This window comes from Oryx dammah, unplaced genomic scaffold, assembly GCF_014754425.2.
Source record: "Oryx dammah isolate SB20612 unplaced genomic scaffold, SCBI_Odam_1.1 HiC_scaffold_6, whole genome shotgun sequence".
Classification (NCBI taxonomy): domain Eukaryota; kingdom Metazoa; phylum Chordata; class Mammalia; order Artiodactyla; family Bovidae; genus Oryx; species Oryx dammah.
Window position 1 is genome coordinate 6,968,513 of NW_024070190.1, and position 27,587 is coordinate 6,996,099.

The following is a 27,587-nucleotide window of genomic DNA, read 5'->3' on the forward strand; positions in this document are numbered from 1 at the left end:
TTTTTATGAGAAAACAAATAATCTTATTTTAAGGAGCATTTTATTCTCTGTGGTCATCCATATTCATTACCACTAGCTTTCAGGGAAGAAAAAGGTTTTTAATAGTGACAAGCAAGTTGAATCATCAGCCTCAAGTTCTCAGTTCTTTAGTGAAAAAGCAAAATAAGGAAGCAAGCAGCTATGCAAACCCATTGGGTTTGGCAGCCCTAGTTAACTATTCCACCCTAATTTCTGTGACCCAAAGTGTGTGGAAACAAAGGGGAATTAGAACATTATTTAAGTAGCTGATTAGTTTAATATTCTGGTCTCCAGGAGACAATTTTTTTTCCTTTGTTTACTTGTTTTTAAATTTAGTTTGCTGGGTTCTGTGCCAGTGTTAAATGATAAATAATAAGTTTTATATAGTATATTATTATCTAAATCTTTTAGGAACAAAGGAAATATGAAACTGAAGAAAGTGTGAATAAAGCCAGCTGGCAGAAAACAGTTAATAATAATCAGCAAAGGTAGGATTTCATGTGTGCTAAAAGTTATGTCTTTTAGGAGCCCCATTATATTTTGCATATGCTTTTAGTTTTAATGTACCATGTTTTGATATACATTTAATGTTCCTATACATATGCTTAACTTACAGGCTTCTTGTCTGTTTAGTCTCTTTCAGCGTTTGGATTCAAAATCAAAGGATATATCTAAAATAGCTGCAGATATCACCCAGGCAGTGTCTCTTTCCCAAGGAATTGAGAGAAAAAAGGTGATCCAGCATATCAGAGGAATGTACAAAGTGGATCTGAGTGCCAGCAGACACTGGCAGGAGCTTATTCAACAACTGACGCATGACAGGTGGGCAATGTGGGAGGGCTTTCAGTGGTTTTGCACAAATGTTTTATATTGATGTTATTTTCACTCTAGAATAAAGATTCATAATACTATCTCATTAGCTTAAATATTTTTGTTTAATCATTTGTAATTTATTTCCTCTTAAAGAATATGCCTATGAGAATTTTTTAATTCTTGGGAGGGAGAAAAAATAATGAGAGAGAGAGACATTAGCTCTTCCAGAGAGTAATATCTGTTTATTGGCTTTCTTTTTAACATACAATCTTTGCAAAAGAATAGGGAAATCACTGAAACAAGACAGTTGGGAAATACATCTTTTTCTAGTTAAGACTTCAGTAACACAGTTAAAAAGATGCATCACAAATAGTGAAAAGAGGGAAATTAAAATATTATTCTCTGAATTTGGTTAACATAACTGATTAGTATTATGACTTTGAGGAGCTATGTACTAAAGCAAATTCCAGGTGAATGAATAAATTAAACTTAAGTTTACAAAGCAGAAGAAAATAGAGTATTTATCAACTCTGATAGATAACTTCCTAAGATCAAACACAATTGAAGAAGCTACAAAGAAGAAATGAATGGCTTTGAACTTTAATTTTTCTCCAGTGTATTTAACAAGCATAGCCACAACAAAATTTATTTTCAGCATGTATTTCAAAGTTAGTATTTTTATTATTTTAAAATTTCATAAAGTTTGAAAATAAAAATTAAAATCCCAAAAGTTTGAGCAAAAGACATGAATATATTCTTCACATAAGACAAGTAGAATTAATAAACAGATGGGAAAAACTGAATATTGCTAGAGGCTAATTTAGTTTTTCAAAATCTTTAGATACTATATTTTACCTTTTATGTTAAAATAAAAAGTTTTTTTAGGAACTCATCTCCACAGTAGGAATAATGTATCTTAGCTCTTGATCAGAGGTTTGGTAGCATGGTATACTTTGACATAATATATCAGGAACCCTATAAACAATTTATTTCTAGTTCCAGTTATTCTATTTTAGTGATTCTGTCCTAAGGAAAATATTCAAAATATGCAAAATCAATAAACAAAGATTTTCATCTCTGCATTTTTTATGTTAGTGAATGAATTGGAAACAACTAAGTATATAACAATAGTAATAAATACAGTAGGATCTTTTCACTCAATATAATTTTAGCCACTTAAAATGGTAATAAAGAAGGCAGGATATAGGAATGTGTATATAAGAAAATATGTGTGTATATGAGTTATAACTGTAATTTTAAAAAATGAAAATCACTAACAATATTTTGGTATGTTTGGGGTAGTAGGATTAAGGATAATTTACTTCTCTTATCTATTTCTATAAACTATTTCCTTTCATTTCAAATGTTAATTTATTTTAAAACATTTTTAGAAATGTAATTACTAGAAAAATGAATAATTTTGTTTATTACATTAGATAATAGGCAAAATGGGAAATGAAAAAAATTTATTTGGAAATTGATTTTTTTTCTTTAGTTGACCATACTAAGTCTAATATATCACAAAGCATATATAGTAGTCATGCTGTATCTTTTTAAAAATTTAATAGGTACAAAAAACTAGTAGCAGTTTCTTGCTTGCCTTGAGACAAGGAGACTGGACTCCAGAGCAGAGGGATACTTTTTTTGTTGTTATTCTTGTGTACTGTGTGTATGCAGTGTGTTTGTGCTCGGTCGCTCAGTTGTGTCCAACTCTTCGCAACCCCATGGACTGCAGCCTTCCAGGCTCCTCTGTCCATGGGTTTCTCCAGGCAAGAATACTGGCGTGGGTTCCCATTTCCTCCTCCAGGGCGTCTACCTGACCCAGGGATCAAACTTGCGTCGCCTGAGACTCCTGCATTGACAGGCAGATTCTTTACCACTGAGCCACCTGGAAAGCCATGTGTGTGCATATCCCTGTCTAGTTATATCAATAGTTGGGATTTTTCAATTGAGTGGATCCGTTTTGATTACGTGTTAAATTTTTACATTTTTTTTTTAAGTTATAAGTACTTCAAATTGCCACTTGAACCTTTTCTTTCTACCTGTAGAGCAGTCTGGTATGACCCCATCTACTATCCAACTTCATGGCAGTTGGATCCAACAGAAGGGCCAAATCGAGAGAGGAGACGTTTACAGAGATGTTACTTAACTATTCCAAATAAGTATCTGCTTAGGGATCGACAGAAATCAGAAGGTAATAGTGACTTCTTGACTCAACATATAAATAGTAGATAATGGTGGTCATTACACAAAGATGATGTAATCTCTTTTCCTCAACAGATGTGGTCAAACCACCACTCTCTTACCTATTTGAAGACAAAACTCATTCTTCTTTCTCTTCTACTGTAAAAGACAAAGCTGCAAGTGAGTCTATAAGGTAAATTTGAATCCATAAGAAACTTCTCTTTTGTTGAATGTGTTAGAGACTTCAATAGTCTATTGCAGTGCTTATGTGATGTTTATTTTAGATAATGCAGTGGTTTAAGAAAAGACCTGAACATGGCTCAAGAGAGGACAAAGTTGAATGGCCAAAATCCGAAGAGATCAGACAGTTTTGATAGGGAGTTTTCATTGGACTTCAGTCTTAGTCTGTTATGTGAGGAAGATAAGTCACATCTAACATGTCATAGCATTGTTGAGGACTGTGGGTCAGTATGGTAACTACTGATAGGACTGTCACTTGGTTGTAGTGGAGGTTGTTATCAGGCCCATTTTATAGATAAAAAACTGAGAGTCAAGATTAAGTGACTAGACTAAAGAATAGAATTTTTCTGACTCTGAATCCCCCTTTTCTCCTATAATGCTCCATTTCTTTCCTGGGTTTGTTCAGAGGCACGAGCCAATGTTTGCTTATTTCCTGGAAAATATGAAATATTGAAGTCTCTTAAATAACTGAGTCCTTGTATTCTGCGTAGGGTGTAGGCATTATTCACCTTTTCTAAAAGTTTCCGTTATTTTCTCTGCTATTATAATGTCAGAAATGAGATAATATCTTCATGTGGACTCTAACAAGACATTCTGTGCTTTTGAAACTCTTGCCTGCTCTGCTGAAATCTTCTACTAGATAAAATAAAGCTTTTATTCTCTGAAGTTGTTCAAAACATATAATCATAGTAATTTTAAATATGTTTTGACAGAGTCAATCGAAGGTGTATCAGCGTTGCACCATCTAGAGAGACAGCTGGTGAATTGTTATTAGGTAAGTTACATTTTGAAGATTTTTATACATATTCACTGTGCCTATTTTATTCTTAGATAATTTAAAACATTGTTTTAACAGACTGCCATTAAATGAGGTAAACTGTCTCTAATATTGTATAGGTTATTTTGCCTTAACACTGTCATAACGCATATGACTCATGAATGTGAAGAAATGACAGTCTTATTTTTTGAAAAGCATATGAACGGCATTTTAATTTTTATAAAGTTAACTTTGTTCATGGGTATACATTTTTAAATTTGTTTCTTTTATTATGTATCAATTTTTAATTCTAAACTAAAGAATCATTAGTATGTTTATATGCCTACTGTTTTAATGGATATCCCTATACACATGAAATATATCCACCTTGAGATTATTCTTAATTTATATTCTTCACTGTACTTGTGAGAGAAGGGCCAAAACTATCTGTGGATAGTTATATTTAGTGAGAAATTTTCTCCTCAAGACATGAAGGAATAGCGTTAAACCACATAGTCTCTATTTCCTTAAAGAACTGATTTGTATGCTGTGGGCCAATTGTTCTCAAATCAGGGGCGTCCAGATCACATAGGAACATCTAAGAAAAACGAATTCTCAGGCCCCTGCCCAGAGCCACTGAATCTGAAACTCTGTGGATGGGGCCCAGACATTACATTTTTATATACCTTGCAGTGATTCTGCTGCTGCTGCTGCTGCTAAGTCGCTTCAGTCGTGTCTGACTCTGTGCAACCCCATAGACCTCAGCCCACCAGGCTCCCCTGTCCCTGGGATTCTCCAGGCAAGAACACTGGAGTGGGTTGCCATTTCCTTCTCCAGCAGCGATTCTGACACACCCTCAAATTGGAGAGTCACTGCAGTAGGCTAAAGTTATATAGCCTCAAAGCCCTAACATGCAGAGTTTCAAGCTTGCCAGGGCTGAGCCCCACAGTCACTAGGATGGAGATGGTGCCCTTTTTTGAGCTGTCCATGCCAGGGCTCAGGGTGACCAGCATCCAGTGCAGAGCTCCAGGAAGTTCCCACTGTTTGGATATGTGATGGAGGGATGTGCATTAACAACAACCTATCAAGCAGGAAAATTAGGGCTCCATCAGGGCTCAGACAGTACAGAATCTGCCTGCAACACAGGAGATGCAGGTTCGGTCCCTGAATTAGGAAGATCCTCTGGAGAAGGGAATGGCTACCCACTCGAGTATTCTTGCCTGGAGAAATCCATGGACAGAGAAGCTTGGCGCGCTACAGCCAATGGGGTCGCAAAAAGTCAAACATGACTGAGCGACTAACACATTACTTTTCTGCCCTATTGAGTGTTTAAATCAGTAAAATAATTAAGGATTCCTCTTTTGCTAGAAAATTTAGTTTATAACTTGAATTCAGTTAATGTGTACAAAATAAAAGTAATATGCTAGTAACCTAAGAAGAATACTGGTAATAAACAGCCAACACTTTTTTAGCACTAAGCACCAGACACTGTTAATAAACATTTTACATATATTCTATATAATTCCCACAGTGACTCTATGAAATAGAGTCTTCTCCCTACCCCATTCTTTTTATAAGGAAACTAAAGCACAGTGGGGTTAGGCAGCTTGCCCAGGATCTCATGGACACTATTCAAAAATGAAAGTGAAAGTGCAGTCACTCAGTCGTGTCCAACTCTTTGTGACCCTGTGGGCTGTTGCCTACCAGGCTCCTCCATCCATGGGATTCTCCGGGCAAGAATATTGGAGTGGGTTGCCATTTCCTTCTCCAGGGGATCTTCCCGACCCAGGGATTGAACCCAGGTCTCCAGCATTGCAGGCAGACGCTTTAACCTCTGAACCATACTTACTGAGTATTAAGAACTCCTTCTGGGTTCTGGGATTCATGTTCGGTCCAATTGACTCTAGAGGTGCTTTTAACTATATAAGATAATAGTGCACAGACGTTTTTAAACTCACAGCCAATTATTTTCTGCAGGTAAATGTGGAATGTATTTTGTGGAAGATAATGCTTCTGATACAGTTGAGAGTTCTGTGAGTAGCGGTTTAAATTTGCATTTATATGAATCTAGACAAATTCCCACATGTATAAGTTTAATACAGCCAGAAAGCAGGTAGAACTGTTAAGAATTCATTTCTTGTCACACGCTGTGTAAATTTGTCTGAATTCCAGTTTTTAAGATAATTTTAAAAAGACCATGCCATCCCCTCTGACTCATGTTCTGAGCCTCATAGCAGCAAGTATTGTGGGTCAGATTCTGAAGCATTCATATTATTTCAGTTTATGTCCATTCGTTCTCACTACTATCTTCTGTAGCATCAGAATTCTTGCCACTCCCTGTTTATTGTCACATACATTTGCCTTCAAAAAGAAAGAAAAATATTGTCTGATTTAACAACTTAAGTACAATGTTCACATAGCTTAGTAGTCATAATTTTTATTCTTCTGGAAATACTTATATTAATTGAAAATAACAAAAAAGACTCAAGTCACATTTTGGTACAATAAACTTTTTATTTGTTTGAATTCATTTACATGCCATTAAAATACTGCTTTGAGAGTCCTGTAACAGGAAAAATAAGGCTCTTTGTTTCAGAAGTTCTAAAGCCAGGAATTCATAAGGATGCATTTAAATAAGATTATGTATGATTTACTGGTTAATACATATTTGATTCAAAGAAATTAGGGAGTGAAAACATAAAATATTATTGTAAAGTAAGTCATGTTAAAAAATCATTAAGGTCTTTCATATAATCCCCCAAAATTGAATAGGCATTATTTCGTGATTTACATAGCATTACTACAGTATTTATCCCAGCTAGCAAAAGTACAGTTATGTTATTTTTAAAGATGTATCTTTTTAGAACAAGAGTTTAATAGTTGATACATGAATCAGCTTTTTTCCTGGGTGGGTCCAAAAGATGACCTTTTCCACCCAAATGGAAGCTCTAAAAAGACCCTTGCTTTTTAATAAATTGAAGGATCCTTCTTTTCTCTGTACTTTTGTAGCATTTGTGCTTATTTCCTGTGTGACATTTGCTGTCTTGCCTTTCCAAAGCATGTGCAAATATCCTGTGCCCCCTTTTTATCATGTATAGATTTATTTCATGCAAAGCACTTACAAGCACCTTGCCTGTAGATGCTTAATTAATGTTTGTTAAATTGAAAGTATGTTGAGTGTTGAAGCTAAACAGGGAAGAATTTGGTTTTAAGAATGAGAATATTACCTTTTCATTAAAACATTTTGCTTTCCTTGTAATATATTTCCTGCCTCCATTTCTAAAAATTAGTTGGGACATGGTAAGATACACATAGAGCAGACCAAAGTGTCACTTCTTCCTTACTGCTGTTTTTCAAATTCCTTTTTATTTTTGACTCCTAGAGATATCATTTTCCCTTCCTTTCTTGCATGCTCAGCTATACATTTAAAATAATATTTGCTTACTAAAAGAAATCAGTCTGAAAAGTCTACATACTTTATGATTCCAACCATATGACTTTCCGGAAAAAGGAAACCAGTAGAGGCAACAAAAAAATCAGCGGTGCTGGGTGGAGCAGAAGGGAATTTCATAGCAGCGAGACTATTCTGTATGATACTGTAATGGTGGACACATGTCATTAAACATTTGTCAAAACCCATTTGACCTATACAACACCAAGATTAAACTGTGGGCTTTAGTTAAGAATAATCTGTTCAATAGTGGCTCATCATTTGTAACACATGTACTACGTGAGTACAAGATGTTCACTGTAGCGAAACTGAGCGCAGACAAGCCATATGTGGGAACTCCATACTATCTGCTCAGTTTTATACACAGAAAACCTCTCTGGAAAATACAGCCTATTAATAAAGTTTAAATGAAGTTTATTAACTCAGTTTTTTTTTTTTAGATTTTATCCAGCATTTTGAAGTGTTTAGTAGCAGGAGGATTTTTAGAGAGTCTTATCTGCCACTTTGCCACAGAAGGAAGGCTTTATATTGCATTTTGATAGTGTTTTAAAATGTAAAATTAAAATGATTCTGTTTCATGTAGAGCAAATGCTTTCATGTTATTTCCTTTGACTTTAGAGCCTTCAAGGAGAATTGGAACCAGCATCGTTTTCCTGGACATATGAAGAAATTAAAGAAGTTCACAAGCGTTGGTGGCAGTTGAGGGATAATGCTGTAGAAATATTTTTAACAAATGGCAGAACACTCCTGTTAGCATTTGATAACACCAAGGTAAATTTGCCTATATTGATATACTTTTTCAAAAAGATAATGGAATCAGTTTAGTTACACTCATACTGACTAAATGAAGTTTTAACTTATTTGAACTTTATTTCTGAAGTCAAACGAAAATTACCCTATTTCTTAGTACTGATTAAAGTAAATCTTTTACTATTTTTGTCCTCCAAGACTGTATTAAATTTTTATTCCCCAGAGTGACTGTATCTGTAATAAGTAAATAAATGAATGTATAACCAACCTGAAGTAGTTTAACCTTGATAGTAGATTTCATTTTTGACAAACCCTTTCTTGACTACCACATTGCTTCAGCTACTGTGTGTCTGCTTGTCTTGATAGAAAACCTCTTGGAAGAAATTGTGTGTGCTTGCTGCCTCCAGTTCCTCTCCTCAGATTCTCTTTTGGAATGCTCCAGTCAGACTTTTTCCTCACCACCCCACCATGACCTCTGGTCAGCATCACCAGTGACCTGAATGTTGCTAAACCCCACAGTTGTGTTTCTTAGTCTCCATCTTACTTAGCAGCAGCATTTGACACAGCTGATTATTCTTTCTTTAAAGAAAGTGGGGGGAAAACCTTCCTCACTGGACTTCTGCATTAAAGTCTAATTGGCATCTCAAATTTAACATGGACAAAACTGAACTTCTAATTTTCCCCCTAAAATCTCCAGTTTTCCCCAGCTCCATAAATGGCAACTCCACCCTTTATGCTTGGCCAGTTCAAAAATCTTGGGGTTATCCTTGACTCCTCTTATTCTGTCATCCTACTTATTCTGACTCCTCTTAATCATCTGCTCTTTTCAGTAAATTCAGTTGGTTCGCCCCTCAAAGTATACCCAGAATCTGAGTGTTTCCACTGCTGCCATCCTGGTCTAAGGCACTGTCAGCTCTTGCATAAATCATTGCACTAGCCTCCTCACTGGCCTCCCTGCTTCCGCACTCCCTCTTCTTTCAGACTGCTCTCAACACAGCAGTTAAAATGGGTCAGATTGTGCCATTCCTCTCCTCAGAGCCCTCTGACCACTGTCTCTGTCACTCCATTAAAAGCCGGGACCTTACAGTTGAATAACCTAGCACTTCCTTATTCTTTCTGACCTTATCTTCTACTGTTCTATCCTTCACTGTCTCTAGTCCATCTGTGGAGACTTCCTTTTCCTTGACTATAGCAGGCACACTGATTCCTGAAAGCCTCTGCACTTACAGCTCCCTAAAATGCTGCCTGGAATGCTTTTCCTCTTAGAAATCTACATGACTCACGCCCTTACTTTTTTCAGGTTCCCTGATCAAATGACCTCTTATCAGAGAGACTTCCCTGATTATGTATTTAAAACAGCAACCCTTTCTCACTCCTACCCCCAGGAATCCCTTTGTCTCCTTGACTTTCCTCTTTTCTCTAGAGAACTTCATAGCATCCAACAGTGTCTGCCCAGCAGAATGTAAAGACCGTTTTGTTAAGTGCTACAGCTGTAGCATGGTATATAGGTGCACAGTCGATACTTGTTGAATGAATAAATGTTTCCTTTTCCTTGCAGAGTTTAGTATGCAAACTGTCATAAATTCTCTCCCACCAACCTTAGCTTCAGCATCTGGCAACCTTCAGATTTAGGCTGTAGGTTTAGGTTTTTATTTTTGCTTTGAACTTTTTTTAAAATTTTTTATTCTGATTAAAAAAAATAGCATAGAAGTTGCCATCTTAACCATTTTCATGCATACAGTTTAGTAGTGTTAAGTATATTCACATTGTTGTGAAACAGACCTCCAGGTTTAGGTTCTTAAATACCCTGTGATCTTATGCCTGTTCCATAACTAAGCTCATTCTTCTCATTCACTTTTAGTCTCATCTCTAATCATCCACATCTTTGGCTCATCTTCCTATGCCTGAAGCATATACACATTTAAGAGGGGTAATTCAAATTTGTTTTTAGAAAGGCCTGGTTCCTCTATTTTTTTTCCATTTATTACCAATTATCATTTAATTGCTTTAGAAGAAATCAGAACACCCTTTTTCTGTGACAGAACTTTTCTGAATCTCTTAAAAAAAGAGTTCATATATTAGTTTTCCATCAGTAGTGAAAATGAGGTATCCTGTTTTTATGTAGGATATTTTATTTCATTCTCATGAAATAAATCTTACTATCCCCATATTTGTAGAAGACAATGGCACCCCACTCTAATACTCTTGCCTGGAAAATCCCATGGACGGAGGAGCCTGGTGGGCTGCAGTCCATGAGGTCGCTAAGAGTCGGACACGACTGAGCGACTTCACTTTTGTTTTCACTTTCATGCATTGGAGAAGGAAATGGCAACCCACTCTAGTGTTCTTGCCTGGAGAATCCCAGGGACAGAGGAGCCTGGTAAGAGATCGTCGATGGGGTCACACAGAGTCGGACACGACTGAAGCGACTTAGCAGCAGCAGCATCCCCATATTACAGTATGGGAACTACAGCACAAAAGATTTAAGCAAGAAAAAAGACCTGGTCTGTCTAATTCAGAAAACCGTGCTCTTTCTGCTACAGCGTGTTTCATTTATATAGATGAAGACACTTCATTTCCTTTTATTGACATTTTTTTCCCTTAGGGTCTGTATGTAAGTGATTTTTCTGTATAGACTTCTTAGTTTCTTACTGATTTCTCCAGCTGCAAAACATAGTGGTTAAGAGCCAAAAGTAAATGAATGTAACAAAACAGAAACAGATTCAAATATGAGGAGAACAAACTAGTGGTATGAGTGGGGAGAGAACAGGCAGAGGAGATTACCAAGTACAAACTACTATGTAGAAAATAAACTATAAGGATATACTGTACAGCACAAGGACTATAGTCAATATTTTATAAGATTTAAATGGAGTATAATTTATAAAAATATTGAATCACTATGTTGTACACCTGATGCTAATATAATATTGTACTTCAATAAATAAATATATATAGCACAACCTTTAGAGGAAGACCTAGATTTGAATTTTAATTCCCCACTAGTCAGTGTTCTTGGGCAAAAAGTGTTTTCTTGAAGGACTTGAGATTAGTAACATGCCTATGATATCATGGATTCTTTGGAGGAAAGTGTCAAGACTAAAAATAAAATCTGGGCTGTTTTTTTTTCTCCTGTTCTAGGTTCGCGATGATGTATACCACAGTATACTAACCAATAACCTCCCTAATCTTCTGGAATATGGCAATATCACCGCTCTGACAAATTTGTGGTATACTGGGCAAATTACTAATTTTGAGTATCTGACTCACTTAAACAAACATGCCGGCCGATCTTTCAATGATCTCATGCAGTATCCAGTGTTCCCGTTCATACTGGCAGACTATGTTAGTGAGACCCTTGACCTCAGCGACCCATCAGTCTACAGGTAACTGAAGACATCATCACCTATTGGCTTTGTCAACGTGCTGAATTTATGTCATTAAAGTTCTTCTTGTGAAAATTTTCAAACATGCAAAAAACAGAATGAATGTGTAATAAACCCCCATATGATCATCACCCCAACTCAATAATGATGAAAATTTTTGCCGAACTTGCATCATCTTTTTTTCCTTAAGACAAATCACACACATTTATGTCACTCGTATGTTCTATAGTATACATCTCTTAAGAAAAAAGTAAAACATTTTGTTACATAACTTCAGTGCCATTATCATATCAAAGAAAATAAAAACAATTTCATGGTATCATCTAATATCCAGCCTATTTTTAAATGTCCCCTGATTATATCAAAGATGTCTCTTTATATAGTTGATTTGCTTGAATCAGGCTCATTATCACCTTTGGTTGCTTTGTCTCTAAAGACATAAATCTTAGAACAGCCCTTAGTTTTATGTATGTATTTTTCTCTTTATTCCTAACATTGGCTTGTTTAAGGAAAAAAAGGTCATTTATCTTGTCGAATGTCCCCCGTTCCACATTAGCATTTAGCTTTTTCCTCTAGCTGCTGTATTTCCTAGGTACTGGAAATTACTTCTAAAGGCTTGCTTAGACTCAGGTTCAACTTTTTTTTAAGCAAAAACTCTCTAGAGGTAGTGATGTGAACTTTTTCTTGCCCCATATCAGGAGGCATGTGATATCCCACTGTTAAGGATGCTTAGGCTGATCTGTGGCTTCAGCCCCCCATTGAACTTGTTTGTTTCATTGATGATTATTTCTTGAGTCTGTGATTTCACTGGGGGTTACCAAATAGTGATTTCCTATTTTTTCATTTCTTGTACATTTATTAGAAGAAAGCACATAAGATGAGCCTGGGACATTTTGTTGTGTCAGAGAGCAAGAAAATTAATATAGTCTTGTCAAAAGAGTGGGAGCCATATTTGCATACCCATGTTCATTGCAGCTTTATTCACAGTAGCCAAGAGGTGGAGGCAGCCCAGGTGTCTATCTGTGGATGAATAGTTGTGGCAAACTTGGTACATATGTAATATGGAACATTATTTAACATTAAGAAGGAGGGAAGTCCTGTCACATGGAAGAACCTTGGGGATATTGTGCTAAATGGAATAAGTCAGCCACAAGAAAACAAACACCATGTGATTCCACTTACTTAGGTTGTTTAGGGTAGTCAGAGAGTTAAATGGTGTTTGTTGGGGAGTGGCGGAGGAGGGCGGATGGGGACATGGGGAGTTGTTGCTCAGTAGGTGTGGAGTTTCAGTTTTACAAAGTGAAAAAGCTTTAAAGATCTATTGCACAACAGTGTAAATTAGTTAACACTATTGAGCTAGGTACTGGAGGGGGGCTACGATGGTAAGTTCAGTGATGTGTGTTTTTTTACTATAATTATAAAAAAATAAAGGACTTAGGAGCCAACTTGAAGTGGCTCTCACTGCCAAAGATAGGACAATCAGAGCATCAAAAAGTATAAAGACCATAACTGATTGAAACACATTTAAGTAAAAAGAAAATACTGAAGTTAATAATGATACTCTTTCAGTTCAGTCACTCAGTCGTGTCCGACTCTTTGTGACCCCATGAATCGCAGCACGCCAGGCCTCCCTGTTCAAAGGCCCCTAAAACAAAGCAAAACTAAACTTATTGGTTGCTGTTGGATGGGGCAACAATTCTCTACTTTTGAGATTTGACAGCTAAGGAAAAGAATTAAGCTTTTATCCTGCCTTTCCTGAAAGAGTTGCATTTTAGAGTAACCAAATAGCCATAGGTGATGCGGGAATATTCTGTTTCTTTAGTTTTAAATAACATTCTCTGACTATTATCAGAAAGTCAAGAAATAGCAACTCATGGCAAGGACGTGGAGAAGAGAGACCCTGTACACTGTTCCTGGGAATGTAAATTGGTGCAACCACTGTGGAAAACATTATGGAGGCTCCTCAAATATTAAAACTATCCTATGATCCAGCCATTCTACTTCTGGATATTTAATCCAGAGAAAATTAAAACACTAACTCTAAAAGATACCTGCACCCTCATGTTTACTGCAGCATTATTTATAGTGGCCAAGATACAGAGACAACCTAAGTGTTCATCAGTGAATGAGCAGAAAAAGAAAATGCCACACAGACACATATACACACGTAAGAATACTATTTAGTGTTAAAAAAAGAAAAGAATGGAATCTTGTGACAACATGAATGGCCCCTGAGGGCGTTATGCTAAGTGAAAAAGTCAGACAAAGACAAATACCATACAGATAAGTAAGGAGAAAAGGAAAGATATACCCATTTGAATGCAGAGTTCCAAAGAATAGCAAGGAGAGATAAGAAAGCCTTCTTCAGTGATCAGTGCAAAGAAATAGAGGAAAACAATAGGATGGGAAAGACTAGAGATCTCTTCAAGAAAATTAGAGATACCAAGGGAACATTTCATGCAAAGATGGGCTCAATAAAGAACAGAAATGGTATGGACCTAACAGAAGCAGAAGATATTAAAAAGAGGTTGCAAGAATACACAGAAGAACTATACAAAAAAGATCTTCACGACCTGGTTAATCACGATGGTATGATTACTCACCTAGAGCCAGACATCCTGGAATGCCAAGTCAAGTGAGCCTTATGAAGCATCACTACGAACAAAGCTAGTGAGGTGATGGAATTCCAGTTGAGCTATTTCAAATCCTGAAAGATGATGCTGTGATAGTACTGCACTCAATATGCCAACAAATTTGGAAAACTCAGCAGTGGCCACAGGACTGTAAAAGGTCAGTTTTCATTCCAATCCCAAAGAAAGGCAGTGCCAAAGAATGCTCAAACTACTGCACAATTGCACTCATCTCACACACTAGCAAAGTAATGCTCAAAATTCTCCAAGCCAGGCTTCAACAGTATGTGAATCATGAACTTCTGGATAATCAAGCAGGTTTTAGAAAAGGCAGAGGAACCAGAGATCAAATTGCCAACATCCGTTGAATTATCGAAAAAGCAAGAGAGTTCCAGAAAAACATCTATTTCTGCTTTATTGACCATGCCAAAGCCTTTGACTGTGTGGATCACCACAAACTTTGGAAAATTCTTTGAGAGATGGGAATGCCAGACCTGCCACCTGACTTGACCTGCCTCTTGAGAAATCTGTATGCAGGTCAGGAAGCAACAGTTAGAACTGGACATGGAACAACAGACTGGTTCCAAATAGGGGAAGGAGTGCATCAAGGCTGTATATTGTCACCCTGCTTATTTAACTCATATGCAGAGTACATCATGAGAAACGCTGGCTGGATGAAGCACAATCTGAAATCAAGATTGCTGGGAGAAATATCAGTAACCTCAGATATGCAGATGACACCATCCTTATGGCAGAAAGCAAAGAACTAAAGAGCTTCTTGATGAAAGTGAAAGAAGAGAGTGAAAAAGTGGCTTAAAGCTCAACATTCAGAAAACTAAGGTCATGGCATCTGGTCCCATCATTTCGTGGCAAATAGATGGGGAAACAGTGAGAGACTTTATTTTGGGGGGCTCCCAAATCACTGCAGATGGTGACTGTAGCCATGAAATTAAAAGACGCTTACTACTTGGAAGGAAAGTTATTACCAACCTAAGCGTATTAAAAAGCAGAGACATTACTTTGTCAACAAAGGTCCGTCTAGTCAAGGCTATGGTTTTTCCGGTAGTCATGTGGATGGGAAAGTTGGACTATAAAGAAAGCTGAGCACTGAAGAATTGATGCTTTTGAACTGTGGTGTTGGAGAAGACTCTTGAGAGTCCCTTGGACTGCACGGAGATCCAACCAGTCCATCCCTGAGGGAAGTCAGTCCTGAGTGTTCATTGGAAGGACGATATTGAAGCTGAAACTCCAATACTTTAGCCACCTGATGCAAAGAACTGACTCATTTGAAGAGACCCTGATGCTGGGAAAGATTGGAGGCAGGAGGAGAAGGGGACAACAGAGGATGAGATGGTTGGATGGCATCACCGACTCAATGGATATGAGTTTGGATAAACTCCGGGAGTTGGTGATGGGCAGGGAGGCCTGGCGTGCTGCGGTCCATGGGGTCACAAAGAGTCAGACGTGACTGAGCAACTGAACTGAAGTATGATCTCACTTATATATGAACTCTAAAAGTGAAAACACACAAAACAAAAAGCTAAGCTCATTGATACAGAGGACAGTTTGGTGGTTGCCAGAAGCATTAAGGGGTGGGGGTGGGAGGAGTTGTGGCAAAATGGGTGAAGGGAGTCAAATAGTACAAACTTCTTGTTATGAAATAAGTTATGGGGATGTGATGTAGAGCATGGTGACTATAGTTAATAATATGCCAAGAGAGTAAATCTTAAAAGTTCTCTAACACAGCACAAAAATTTTGTAAGTATATATGGTGGCAGATGTTTACTAGACTTATTGGGATGATCATTTTGTAATTTTGAATATACAGATATTGAATCATTATGTTGGATACCTGAAACCAATATAGCGTTATATGTCAGTTACACTTCTCTTAGTTTAAAAAAAAAGTTGACTGCAAATATACTACTTACTATATTAGAATATTTTAATTATAACTTCAAGAAATCAGATTCAGTTTAATGTATTTGTCAATTTAAAAAGAGCAGATGGTACATTATTTCTCTTTTAGACATTTTTGTACTCTGCTAATGTACATTTAAATTTATACACTACTGATATAAAGAGATGCAGTCTTTCGGAAAGACAGTTTGACTGTATATAACCAAAGAACTCTTTAGAAATTGCATACTCTGTTTCAGCAATTTAACTTCTAGGACTTTTTTCTTAGGAAATATTTTCTTAGAGTATTTTCTTAGGAAATACTTTAGGAAATGTGCTTGACCGGAAGGGTTATGCCTGGAAGTGAGCTTCATGAGTGCAGGAGCCAGTTCATTGCTAATAACAGTGCCTGGCACTTCAAGCAAATATTAGTCCTCACATCATTTTTTAAAGTAACTGAAATTTAGAATCAACCTAAATGTACAATGCTCGGTTTGAGTAAATTGTTCTACATTGTAGTCATTAAAAATGATACTGTAGAAATATATATTATGGGGGGTTCTTTTTACTTTAAAGTGATATACATATAGAAATAAGGAGGAAAACATATACCTTTCCAGATATGCTGTAGTGATATATTGTGGTTGATTTTTGGTTTATTCTATTTGCCTCATCAATAACTTCTGATTTTCCATCCACAACAACACTACTTGTGTTCACAAAGAACTATTTATACTGTTTAGAAAAAGTTGCATGCCAGGATCATGATTTCTTCTATATTGAGATGTGACTTTTTATCTATTCTATTGATATAAAACTGTTTTTACTTTTTAACAAAGTTTTTAGGATTATGAAAGTTTCAAAAATGAAATTAATGTGTTTGCTAATTGCTAATTTTAATATCCCTATGAAATAATTTTCCTCCAAAATAGATATATCCACCCTGGCTCAGCAGACCTGGTTTGGCATACTGAAATGTGAGCAAATCTTCATGTTGATCTAGTTGTCATGCCAGATGTTGAACCTCCAGGTGGCTCCATCCTGGTGCCAGACCAGAGGGCATCTCAGCCAGCGGAGCATGTCCATCTTTGTTGGCTCCTGTTCTCTTGCTCTTTCATGGGCCACACAGACATGCTGCTTGGCTCTGTAGCTTTTAAAAGTGGAGATTCATCCAGTTTTCTTGCCTTCCTGATACAGTATAAACACCAGCACAGACATACACATGCTTACATACATTCTCTCCACCAGACACATAGCGTCACTCACTATCCATGAATTAGATAAAATGTTTATTTCATACTTGCACTCCAAATCTCAACATAGTCACTGTGAGCACGTGTTGTTTTTTTCAGTTTTCACTAACCTAATAGTTACATAACATCTCCTCATGATCATACTCCTGGCCAAACTGCCCTTCACTCTTCATTGCCTAACTGGGTGTAGGGTCAGGAAATGGGGACAGAAACTTCCAGGGAATCATCTGCCATGGGCAGCATCAGTTACGATTTGAGGAAGTAGAGGAACCAGGGAGAGGAGGGAGAAGCTCTTCTTGGTTACTTGTAAGTCAAAAATTCATAATACCGATATGCATCTGTTTAGAAAAATTCTGTCTTCACAGTTTATAGAATTATAATTGTGAACGGTGACTGTTAGTGGCGAAGCAACATGTGTAAGCACTAAACCAAGGGCCAAGTATCTTGTTGATCACTTATTTACTTGTAAACATCTGAGGCAACTTAATCCTGACAGTATTAACATACTTCCAATGCTTTCCATCATCTCTTCCTTTATAGAAATCTCTCCAAGCCCATAGCTGTGCAGTATAAAGAAAAAGAAGACCGTTATGTGGACACATACAAGGTAGGTTCAGTTTTTCCTTGTGTATTTTGATAAGTTAAAACTGGATTTTTGGTTTGGGGACTTGTGTTTTACCTAATTTTCAATGTATAGTATTGATTTTTCTGTTTCCCACTTCCGTGTGCAACTGACAGGCAACTGGAAATCATTATGTGATTTTAAATATTCTTTTCTGTCTTCAATTCTCTGAAAACACTTCCCCCCCCAAATAAATACACTTATTGTTGTGTAAATTGGAAGCTCATAATCCATTGTTACATTCAAATGTATGAAATAACTATATTCCTTATAAAAATCACAAAAATGTCCAGGGACCTGTTTATATTCCCTAGTGTTATATATAATAATATCAATATATTTGTAATTTACCATAACCCCTTGTTTTTCATCTCAGCAAATTGTATACAGGTTTGTTAACAAAAAATACTGGATTTTAAAGTTTAAAATAGAAGTTAATTATCCATTTCTGTGAAATTAATGTTAATGGAATCCTGTTGGAAATTCACAAAAACTCATTAGGCATATGTTGTATTCTTCACACAGTATAAAGATAGGAGCAGTTGAAGCAGTTTTCTCATATTCACCATGTTATCTTATGTCAAAATTTCAGAAAGATCCCTCCAGGAATCTTACAGCTGTCACTGCTTGATTCTTGTGTAGCTAAAAATGGGGCAGTGCTATGGAAATCAAAAAGCAATGACTCCAGAAAATTCACTCTCACCTGACTTTATTAGAGACAGAAACTATAGGAGATGAGAATAGTGACAGATATTAATACTTTGGTTGAGCTTCTTACTTTATGATGGGAAGATAAGAGTAGTTGAAAGATCACCAAATTCTTTTTTATTTCTGTGTAAGTCTACTGCAAAACAGCTATAAAATGGTAAAGTAAAGAATTTCAATAATGTGATACAGTTTTTACATTTCTCTTGCATTTCCTCTGTGAGAGAAGCATTTCTCTAAAGAACATAGCATTACGTCTTGAAACCCTCTTAAAATGAAGACATCTCTGGTGAAAGTGGAAGTTCTTATTTGTTGATCAGTTTAAACATTATGAGCCATTAGTGGGGAACCAGAGGGCTGAGAACTACCATGCAGAACAGGTGGGTTTTCTATGAGGGACTAAGAGGGTAAACGTGCAGATGGTGAGATGCTTCTCGAGTGGCCAGCCCTCCCTGGGACGCCAAGGAGGAGGCCCCCAGAAGCTCCAGAAGGCTGAGGGCAAGCTATGGAGGATGGCACCTGAAGGGCAGTAGAGAAGGATGGCCAGAAGCTGAGGGTGGCCTGTGCAGCTGCACGCGGAGCTGACTGTCGCCGCCCGGCCCGTGTCCGCAGTACCTGGAGGAGGAGTACCGCAGGGGCGCCCGGGACGACGACCCCGTGCCCCCGGTGCAGCCCTACCACTACGGCTCGCATTACTCCAACAGCGGCACCGTGCTGCACTTCCTGGTCAGGATGCCGCCCTTCACGAAGATGTTCCTGGCATACCAAGGTGAGCACGGCTGCTGACCGCCTTGAGGCCAGACTGGGCAGCGGGGGACTGGCCTGCTGACATCCTGAGAGTGTGTTAGAACTAATCAAACCGTAGGGAAAGGAATTCTGCTTACTCTCTGAACAAAAGTCTCCGTAAGATACCTGCTGGGACTTCCCTGGTGGTCCAGTGGCTGAGACTCTGCCCTCCTAATGCAGGAGGCCTGGGTTCGATCCCTGGTCAGGGAACTAACTAGATCCCACATGCCTCAACTAAGATTCTGCATGCCGCAATGAAGATTGAAAATCCCACGTGCAGTCCAATAAATTTAAGTTTTTAAAAGAGAAACTTGCAGTAAGCCAAATCATCTCGATAATGTCTCAGATTTCAGCCTCAAATTGAACTTTCCTACATTTATAAAAATGCAGTTCACTTTTTAAAAGTTAAGATGTCATTCACATAGGAAGAACTTTACCCTCCCTTTTAAAGTTATGAATTCACTTTTTTAAAATGTTCAACTTAATGATTTCAGATAACCTGTTATCTTTGGCCCCTAAAGGGAAATTTTAAGTTGTTATCAGTAAGTGGCTGTTAGGAGACCTGCACTGCCACCTTCACCATAGTAACTACCTAGGGAATAATCTTCAGTGGCAGCCCACACACCTGAAGATGGCTTCGATACAGGTGAATTTATTGCTTTGTATGCAAGTAGGTTTCTAGTGAGAACAATGATTTCTAGTGAGAAACCCTGTCAGTTTCTAGTGAGTCAGTGGTACTAGCCCTGTAGTTGTTCCTCCTGGAACAGAATCCTTTGTGGAATCATTATCCATTCAATTACTCGACTCTTCTTGAACTTCTCTATATATTTACTCATATGCATGCAACCTCTTGGAGGAAAGATTTTGTGTTCTGTAGACCACTTGGTCTGTGAAAGGGGCTTTCTTGTATTTGTCCCTCTTCTGTGTGTCAGTACACAAAACAAATGTTGCATATGACAGCTGTCCAAATATTTGAATATTACTACCCTGGCCTCCTCCTCCTCTCACTCTTGTTTATCCCTAGGCTAATTATCCTTAGTTAAGAGCCTCCTATATACAAGGCCTGCTGCAAGGAATGCAGAAATAAATAAGATAGTTTTGTACTTATTTAAGCGATGTTTGCTCTGGTTTCCAAACCTGTCACTGTTCTGCTCATCTTTCTGGATGTGTTCTGATTTGTGAATGCTGTTATTAAAAAGTAGCAGTCAGAATAAAAAAGGATATTTCAGGAATTCCCTGACAGTCCTAGTGGTTAGGACTCCACACTTTCACTGCTGAGGGCACAGATTCAGTCCCTGGTCAGGGGGCTAAGATCCTGCAAGTCAGGTGGTATGGCCAAAATAATAATAAAAATGAAAGAATATTTCAGAAGTGGTTTGGGACAACGGCAGTATATAACAGAACTGTTATTGCCCTTCATTTTTTTTCATGTCGTCCAAGAATCTAATATAAAACTCTCAATCAACTATTATGCTAGGTTTTCCTCACTGTGTATTTAAGAGTGATTTTTTAAAAAGACAACAGGGACTAGCTCAGTCCCCATTCTATTCTTCTGATTAATTTAAAATGATTTGTGATGGCATTTTAATTTATTTCTGCTGCTGCTGCTAAGTCGCTTCAGTCATGTCCGACTCTGCGACCAGGGTTTCTCACTTTGGCGCTGTAGTCGTTCTGAGCTACATAGTTCTCTGTAATGGAGACTGTCCTGTGCACTGTGGGTCACTTAGCAGCATCCCTGGCCTTGACCTACTAGATGCCCGTGGCATCCCTCACCAGCCATGAGAACCAAAAATGTCCCCTGGGGAACAAAAGTGCTAAGTTAACAACTGCCACTTGAGTTCATACATGTTCTAGATTATAGTATAGTATTACTTATTTAAAAAGTTAAGAAACTACAGAGAATTTAAAAATTCAAACAGAAGCTTCAGTGTGTTTCTCCGTTTCCACAGTTCTGTAGGCGCTCTGTATTGTGATTCCACCGTAGCCTCACAGAATTGCCTTTAATTTTTCTGGATTCCATTTAGATTAATAACTTTTTATCCTGAGCGAGTTAGTATTTTTTTAAGTGGCCCTCCCTAATTTCTGAGAAAAAACAACAAAAAAATTTACAAACCTTATTTCATCCCAGATTTTATTTAGAAAGTGAAAGTGAAATCACTCAGTCGTGTCTGACTCTTTGCGACCCCATGGACTGTAGCCTACCATTCTCCATCTGTGGGATTCTCCAGGCAAGAGTGGAGTGGGTTGCCATTTCCTTCTCCAGGAGATCTTCCCAACCCAGGGATCAAACCTGGGTCTCCCACATTGCAGGCAGATGCTTTATCATCTGAGCCACCAGGGAAGCTCCAGATTTTATTTAGTGCCCAGCCAATTCTAACTGATTCAGCTGAAGAGAGGAGAAAGTAGTAAAAGTGATAGAAAACATTGCTTGGCAAAGCAGGTCAGGCTTGGGGAAGATTTAGCATATTTTTAAAAAAATTGTGCCTTGCTTGATGCTGAAATTAGTCTCTAACAGTCTCCAGGTGAAAAGAAATGTTCAAATTCCAACAGGTTGAGGGGAGTATTAGATGGTAAACGTGGTGCCTAAGAAGAATCCACACTGCTGATGTTCTCAAGAGCTGGAGTTTAGATACCATTTCATATTCTAGGCTAGAAAGTCTGTTAACTGTTGACAGAAAAGACAGAATTGAAATTCAGTCCTTGATTGTCAATAGTCTACACAAGGAAAGCTTAACAAAAGAGTAACTATTAGTTTATTTTCATTCATAGGGAATTTTACTTATTTAGCTAAGAGTTAGAACATTTAAAAGCAGTGCCCCTGTCACCCCAGAAAGAGAGAAGAAAAATAGTCTTACTGATTAGAGGTAAAGGAATAATTCTGTTTCTTGATGGGGTAAAAACTATTTTTACCTACTATTTTTACCTACTTAAATTTTAATTTTCCTTCCATATTTATTCATTCAATAAATAATTATCTAATTCCTAGAATGTGCTTGGTATGGTTGATATCCCAGGTATCTGTTCTTATGGAACTTTCATTCTTCTTGGGCAGACACTTAATATTAATCAATTAAACAAGTGATAAAAATTTATCTAGTTACACGTGAAAGCGTAATACAGTTTAACGATAATACAGTCTCAAATTATGTAGAGTAATATTTATTTTCAGGAACACAAATAACCTCTTTTACATTATGGACAAATAAAATCATTTTAATATTTTTGAAGTATTGAAAGTAAATTAATTATTACAAGTTTCAAATGGAATCAAGTCTTTGTGTCTTAAGTGTGTTATTTGTATTTATTTTTAGATCAAAGTTTTGACATTCCAGACAGAACTTTTCATTCTACAAATACAACTTGGCGCCTCTCATCTTTTGAGTCCATGACTGATGTGAAAGAACTTATCCCAGAGTTTTTCTATCTTCCAGAATTCTTAGTTAACCGTGAAGGTACAGCAATAAATCATTTCTAATTTAAATTTCTTAGAGTTTGTACTTACTTTATAATTTTCCAAAAATAAAAATACTTTCGTAAGTTCTAAAATTTGAGTCCCCAAATAAGAGAAATGGCTTTACTTACTAGACATGTAATTTTATTTCCAAATGAGCTTGAGGATTTTAAATATTAACTATTAAAAGCATTTGTAAACATGTATATTTTAATTTTGTTACAGAAATTGCTTTATTTTCTTCTCCAATTATAAAATTTGTAATATGCTGATTATTTTTAAAAGTCATGAATTTATTAAAGAACAATCTAAATTAACCAAATGTCAATGATTTTATGAGTAATGACTAAGTTAGAAGTAAAACACTCTGACTAGAGTTACTGAATAATGAAAAGTGACACTAGAAAATAAAATCAGATTTTCTGTGATGCCAGTGACCAACAATCTCAGCTAATCATACCTGTTGTTTAATGTAAGATCAGTTAATCCTTTATAAGGTGTCTTTTCTTTCATTACTTAATTTCATAGTTTTATGTGACATTTAGGAATATGTGAAATTGAGAATTATATCTTTAGGGAAGTTAAAGTGTTGGCCAATTACTTCAGAATTTTTTACTGTATTAACTGGCTTCTCTGGAGTTATTTAGATAATCACTAATAAACCTGTGCTGCTAATTACTTAGAGCATGTTTCATAGTGTTGCCCAAGTAAGAAATGCCTCAGTGAAATATCAACACCCTCAATTTGGGGTACCTGCCTTGTGGTTCCTGCCTCAGTCAGTCTGCTGCTTGTCTCCCTGTCCGTGGTTTCTTATATGTATGTTCCCATTATCTATAGCTGTATAACAGGTAACTCCAGTACTTAGTGACTCAAAACATTAAATGTTTCACACATGATAGTTTTTGCAGGTCAGAAATTCAGGAGCAGCTCAGCCAGGTGATTTTTGTGGTTTTGGCTCAGGGTCTCTTGTGCAGTTACATTCAGATTGGCTGCAGCAGGAACATCAGGGAAACAGAGCAGCATCAGGCTGGCGGGCTGCTCCTTCTTTAGTGTCTGTAGTTTTCCGTGTGGTTTTTCCACATGGACTGTTGTGGACTTCTTGCAGCATGCAGCCTCGGACATCCTAGTTGGCAACTCCGGGCTCTTAACACGAGTGTCCCGAGAGAGATGAGCAGAGGCTGCATGGCCTTTTCCAGCCTAGCCTTGGAGGCCACAGCATGGCCTTCGAGTGCATTCTGCTTGGGAGGTAGTCACGAGGGCCTGCCCACATTCAAAAGGAAGGAGACATAGACTTTGCCACTTAATAGGGAAGTAGTGAGATTCTAGAAAAGCATGCACAGCAGCAAGTGTTATTATAGCCATTTTTGGAAAAGATAACTTGCCATAGCATACATCCTGTGATTTCCTATGAGTGTTCCTGTAGGCCTTTCATTGTACCTCCAGGTACCCGCTCTGGGTGAAGTGTCTACCCTTCTGATATGTCCAGAGCCCCGGAAAGTTAGGAACGATTTGAGTTCATCAAGCCCCCTGCTGCTCACCCCTCTCCTGCTCAACCCTTACATGCCTCATCACTACTGTTCAATCAGTTCAATCAGTGAATCTCTGCTGCCTCCCTTGAAGCTGCCACACAGAGTCTGGAGGTGCTCAGCCAATCCATTTGACACTGTCACCCTGCAGCTGTCAGATGACTGCTGGGCTTTTTGAGGTGACCCTCACCCTCACCCCTTGTTAATTTTATATAAGCTCTTGGTTTATATTTCGTATCATATCATATATCATTTCCAGGTGCCTCCAAAATTAGTGAAGATCCTTCCAGTTGTTTTCACAAGATCAAAAAGCAGTCAGACAGCAACTTACTTTCATATGGAGCATAATCAGCTTTTAAGAGGCTTTTTAAAATTTGTGTTCTGCTATGATGATCAGATTTTCTTTCCATAAAAAGTAGCGCAAAAAATTTCTGTTCAAAGGTAACATTTCCTTTAGGATAATTTTTTTTTAATTTTTTATTTAGTTTTCTAAACTGGAATATAATTGCTTTACAATGTTGTATTAGTGTCTGCTGTACAACATGAATCAGTTTTATGTATACATACATATATCCCTTCCCTCTCTAGGCTCCCTCCTACTCCCCCAGGACAATTTTTTTAAAGAAACACTTCTGAGATTTTTGTTTACACTAGCAGTCTAATGAGACAATTAGATAACACCTTATTTACATCACAGAACAACCTTTTTAATATGTTAGTATAATTTTGTTGTCTATGGGAATGCTTAGTGGAGATGAAATCAAAACAGACCTATAGATTTACCATGAAATAAATAGAGTAAGTTCATTCTTGGAATGTATATACTTTGTTGAGTTTTTTAAATTGCAGAATGCTAACATTTACCACACAAGTAGCCTTAAATTTATTATGTGTTAACACCAATAATTCTGAAATACTTATACAAAAACCTTCACTTTATTTTAATCAAGATTACAGTTGAGATGTTTTCACACTTGGTGCATTTGAAGATTTGATAAGTGAAATATTAGAATTAGCAGGCAGTGATTTTCTGCTGCTTTTCAATATGACATGAAGTGGTGGACGAGTAAATTTGAAAGATTTCAGATTCAGTTAGGATAGTGTTAATCCATGCAGCTCTGTGAGTAGTAAGTCAGCAGGTGAGCAACAGTGTTACTATCCTCTGGATGCTCCTTTTCCTGGTTATAACACACAATAGCTGTTTCTGTGAACTCTCAGGTCTGCTCAGTGGGCCAAAGGAAGCATGATCTGGAGATAAACATTGATATTAATCTTCTCTTTTAGGTTTCGATTTTGGTGTGCGTCAGAACGGTGAGCGGGTTAATCACGTCAACCTCCCTCCTTGGGCACGTAACGATCCCCGTCTTTTTATCCTCATCCATCGACAGGCTCTAGAGTCTGACTACGTGTCCCAGAACATCTGTCAGTGGATTGACTTGGTATTCGGGTATAAACAAAAAGGGAAGGCCTCTGTCCAAGCCATCAATGTTTTTCATCCTGCTGTAAGTGACTCTTTTAAAACTGTGCATTTATATAAGGTAGAACCTGAACATTTAAAAATTAGACTGTTTCTTTACAATACTCAAGTTATCAAAGAGAATAATTGACAAAGACACTGAACTTGCCCAAGATTTTTTCAGGTTTATGTTTCGCCTCTTTAAGAATAACTTAGATACTATCTGTCAGAGATTCCCTAAGACTACTCCCAGGTTGGATGAGGACTCAGGAACTCAGCATACAGTTGTCCTTACAGTGAAGGGTACAAAGCAAAGGCAGCAAAGGGAAAAGATACGTGGGGCAGAGCTGGAGGAAACCAGGCACCAGCTTCCAAGAGACTTATCCCAGTGAGTCACAGAGAACTCACTCCGTTCCTCCAGCAACGAACTGACAGAATTAGGGCTGCAGTGCCAGGGTTTTTATTGAGGACTGGTCATGTAGGCACCCTCTCTCATACATCCAGAAGTTCTGGGCCTTCAGAAGGAAACCAGGTGTTCGTTCAGGATACACCACATTGTCCAGCTTGGGTGCAGTGAACCACTTTTATCAGGTAAAAAAGGTAGAAACTCTTCTGAAATCCATGTTCCCAGACAAGGCCAAGGACAAGCCTTCCAGACACACCTTCCCAAGGAGAGCAGTTCAGGCCTGCTGTGTAACTCTTTTCATGTTCTGTTTTTAAATGGCGTCCCCTTTCCTTATTGTACAAACAATATCTGTGCCTTGTTAGAATAATATCTAAGATACAGACTACAAAAGGAAGAAATTTTAAGATCAACTTTGATATCATCATCTAAAGATAAATAGTATGGCAAAACCAATACAATATTGTAAAGTAATTAACCTCCAATTAAAATAAATAAATTTATATTTAAAAAAATCAAAACCACTTTCTTCTTCCTACACATATCACTTCATTTATATAATGATTTTATTTCTGTAATATTATCTTTTAAAACGGAGAAGGCAATGGCACCCCACACCAGTACTCTTGCCTGGAAAATCCCATGGATGGAGGACCCTGGTAGGCTGCAGTCCATGGGGTCGCTGAGGGTTGGACACGACTGAGCAACTTCACTTTTACTTTTCACCTTCATGCATTGGAGAAGGAAATGGCAACCCACTCCAGTGTTCTTGCCTGGAGAATCCCAGGGACGGGGGGAGCTTGGTTGGCTGCCGTCTATGGGGTCGCACAGAGTCGGACACGACTGAAGTGACTTAGCATAGCATCTTTTAAAAAATAATTTCGTTTATTTCTTTATGGCAGTGCTGGGTCTTCGCTGCTGTGCAGGCCTTTCTCTAGTCATGGAGAGCGGGGGCTACTCTCCAGTTGCTGTGCGCAGGCGTCTCACTGCCATGGCTTCTCTTGTTGCAGAGCACGGGCTCTAGAGCATGCAGGCTTCGGCAGTTGTGGTGCACAGGCTTAGTTGCTCTGCAGCATGTGGGATCTTCCTGGATCAGGGATCAAACCCTTGTCTCCTGCATTGGCAGGTGGATTCTTTACCACTGAGCCACCAGGGAAACCCCCATTTATATAATAATATTAATGCTACTTTTTATTCCAAAGTATGGATATCTGGTAATTTATTTAACTAGTCCCCTATTCTTGGATATTTTGTTAG

The 27,587-nt window shown here is 37.7% G+C and overlaps 1 protein-coding gene across 1 annotated transcript in view; it reads left to right on the forward strand.

Annotated features, from left to right (window-relative positions):
• Positions 1 to 27,587, forward strand: part of LOC120865417 (lysosomal-trafficking regulator-like) — a 164,800-nt gene that overhangs the window by 112,450 nt on the left and 24,763 nt on the right. Inside the window, exons 33-44 of the mRNA XM_040242693.1 lie at positions 430 to 506; positions 652 to 840; positions 2,880 to 3,025; positions 3,112 to 3,208; positions 3,969 to 4,030; positions 5,990 to 6,045; positions 8,082 to 8,234; positions 11,355 to 11,599; positions 17,922 to 17,988; positions 19,321 to 19,477; positions 22,806 to 22,946; positions 25,756 to 25,973. Coding sequence (XP_040098627.1) covers positions 430 to 506; positions 652 to 840; positions 2,880 to 3,025; positions 3,112 to 3,208; positions 3,969 to 4,030; positions 5,990 to 6,045; positions 8,082 to 8,234; positions 11,355 to 11,599; positions 17,922 to 17,988; positions 19,321 to 19,477; positions 22,806 to 22,946; positions 25,756 to 25,973 — 1,608 coding nt within the window. The remainder of the gene's footprint in view (positions 1 to 429; positions 507 to 651; positions 841 to 2,879; positions 3,026 to 3,111; positions 3,209 to 3,968; positions 4,031 to 5,989; positions 6,046 to 8,081; positions 8,235 to 11,354; positions 11,600 to 17,921; positions 17,989 to 19,320; positions 19,478 to 22,805; positions 22,947 to 25,755; positions 25,974 to 27,587) is intronic.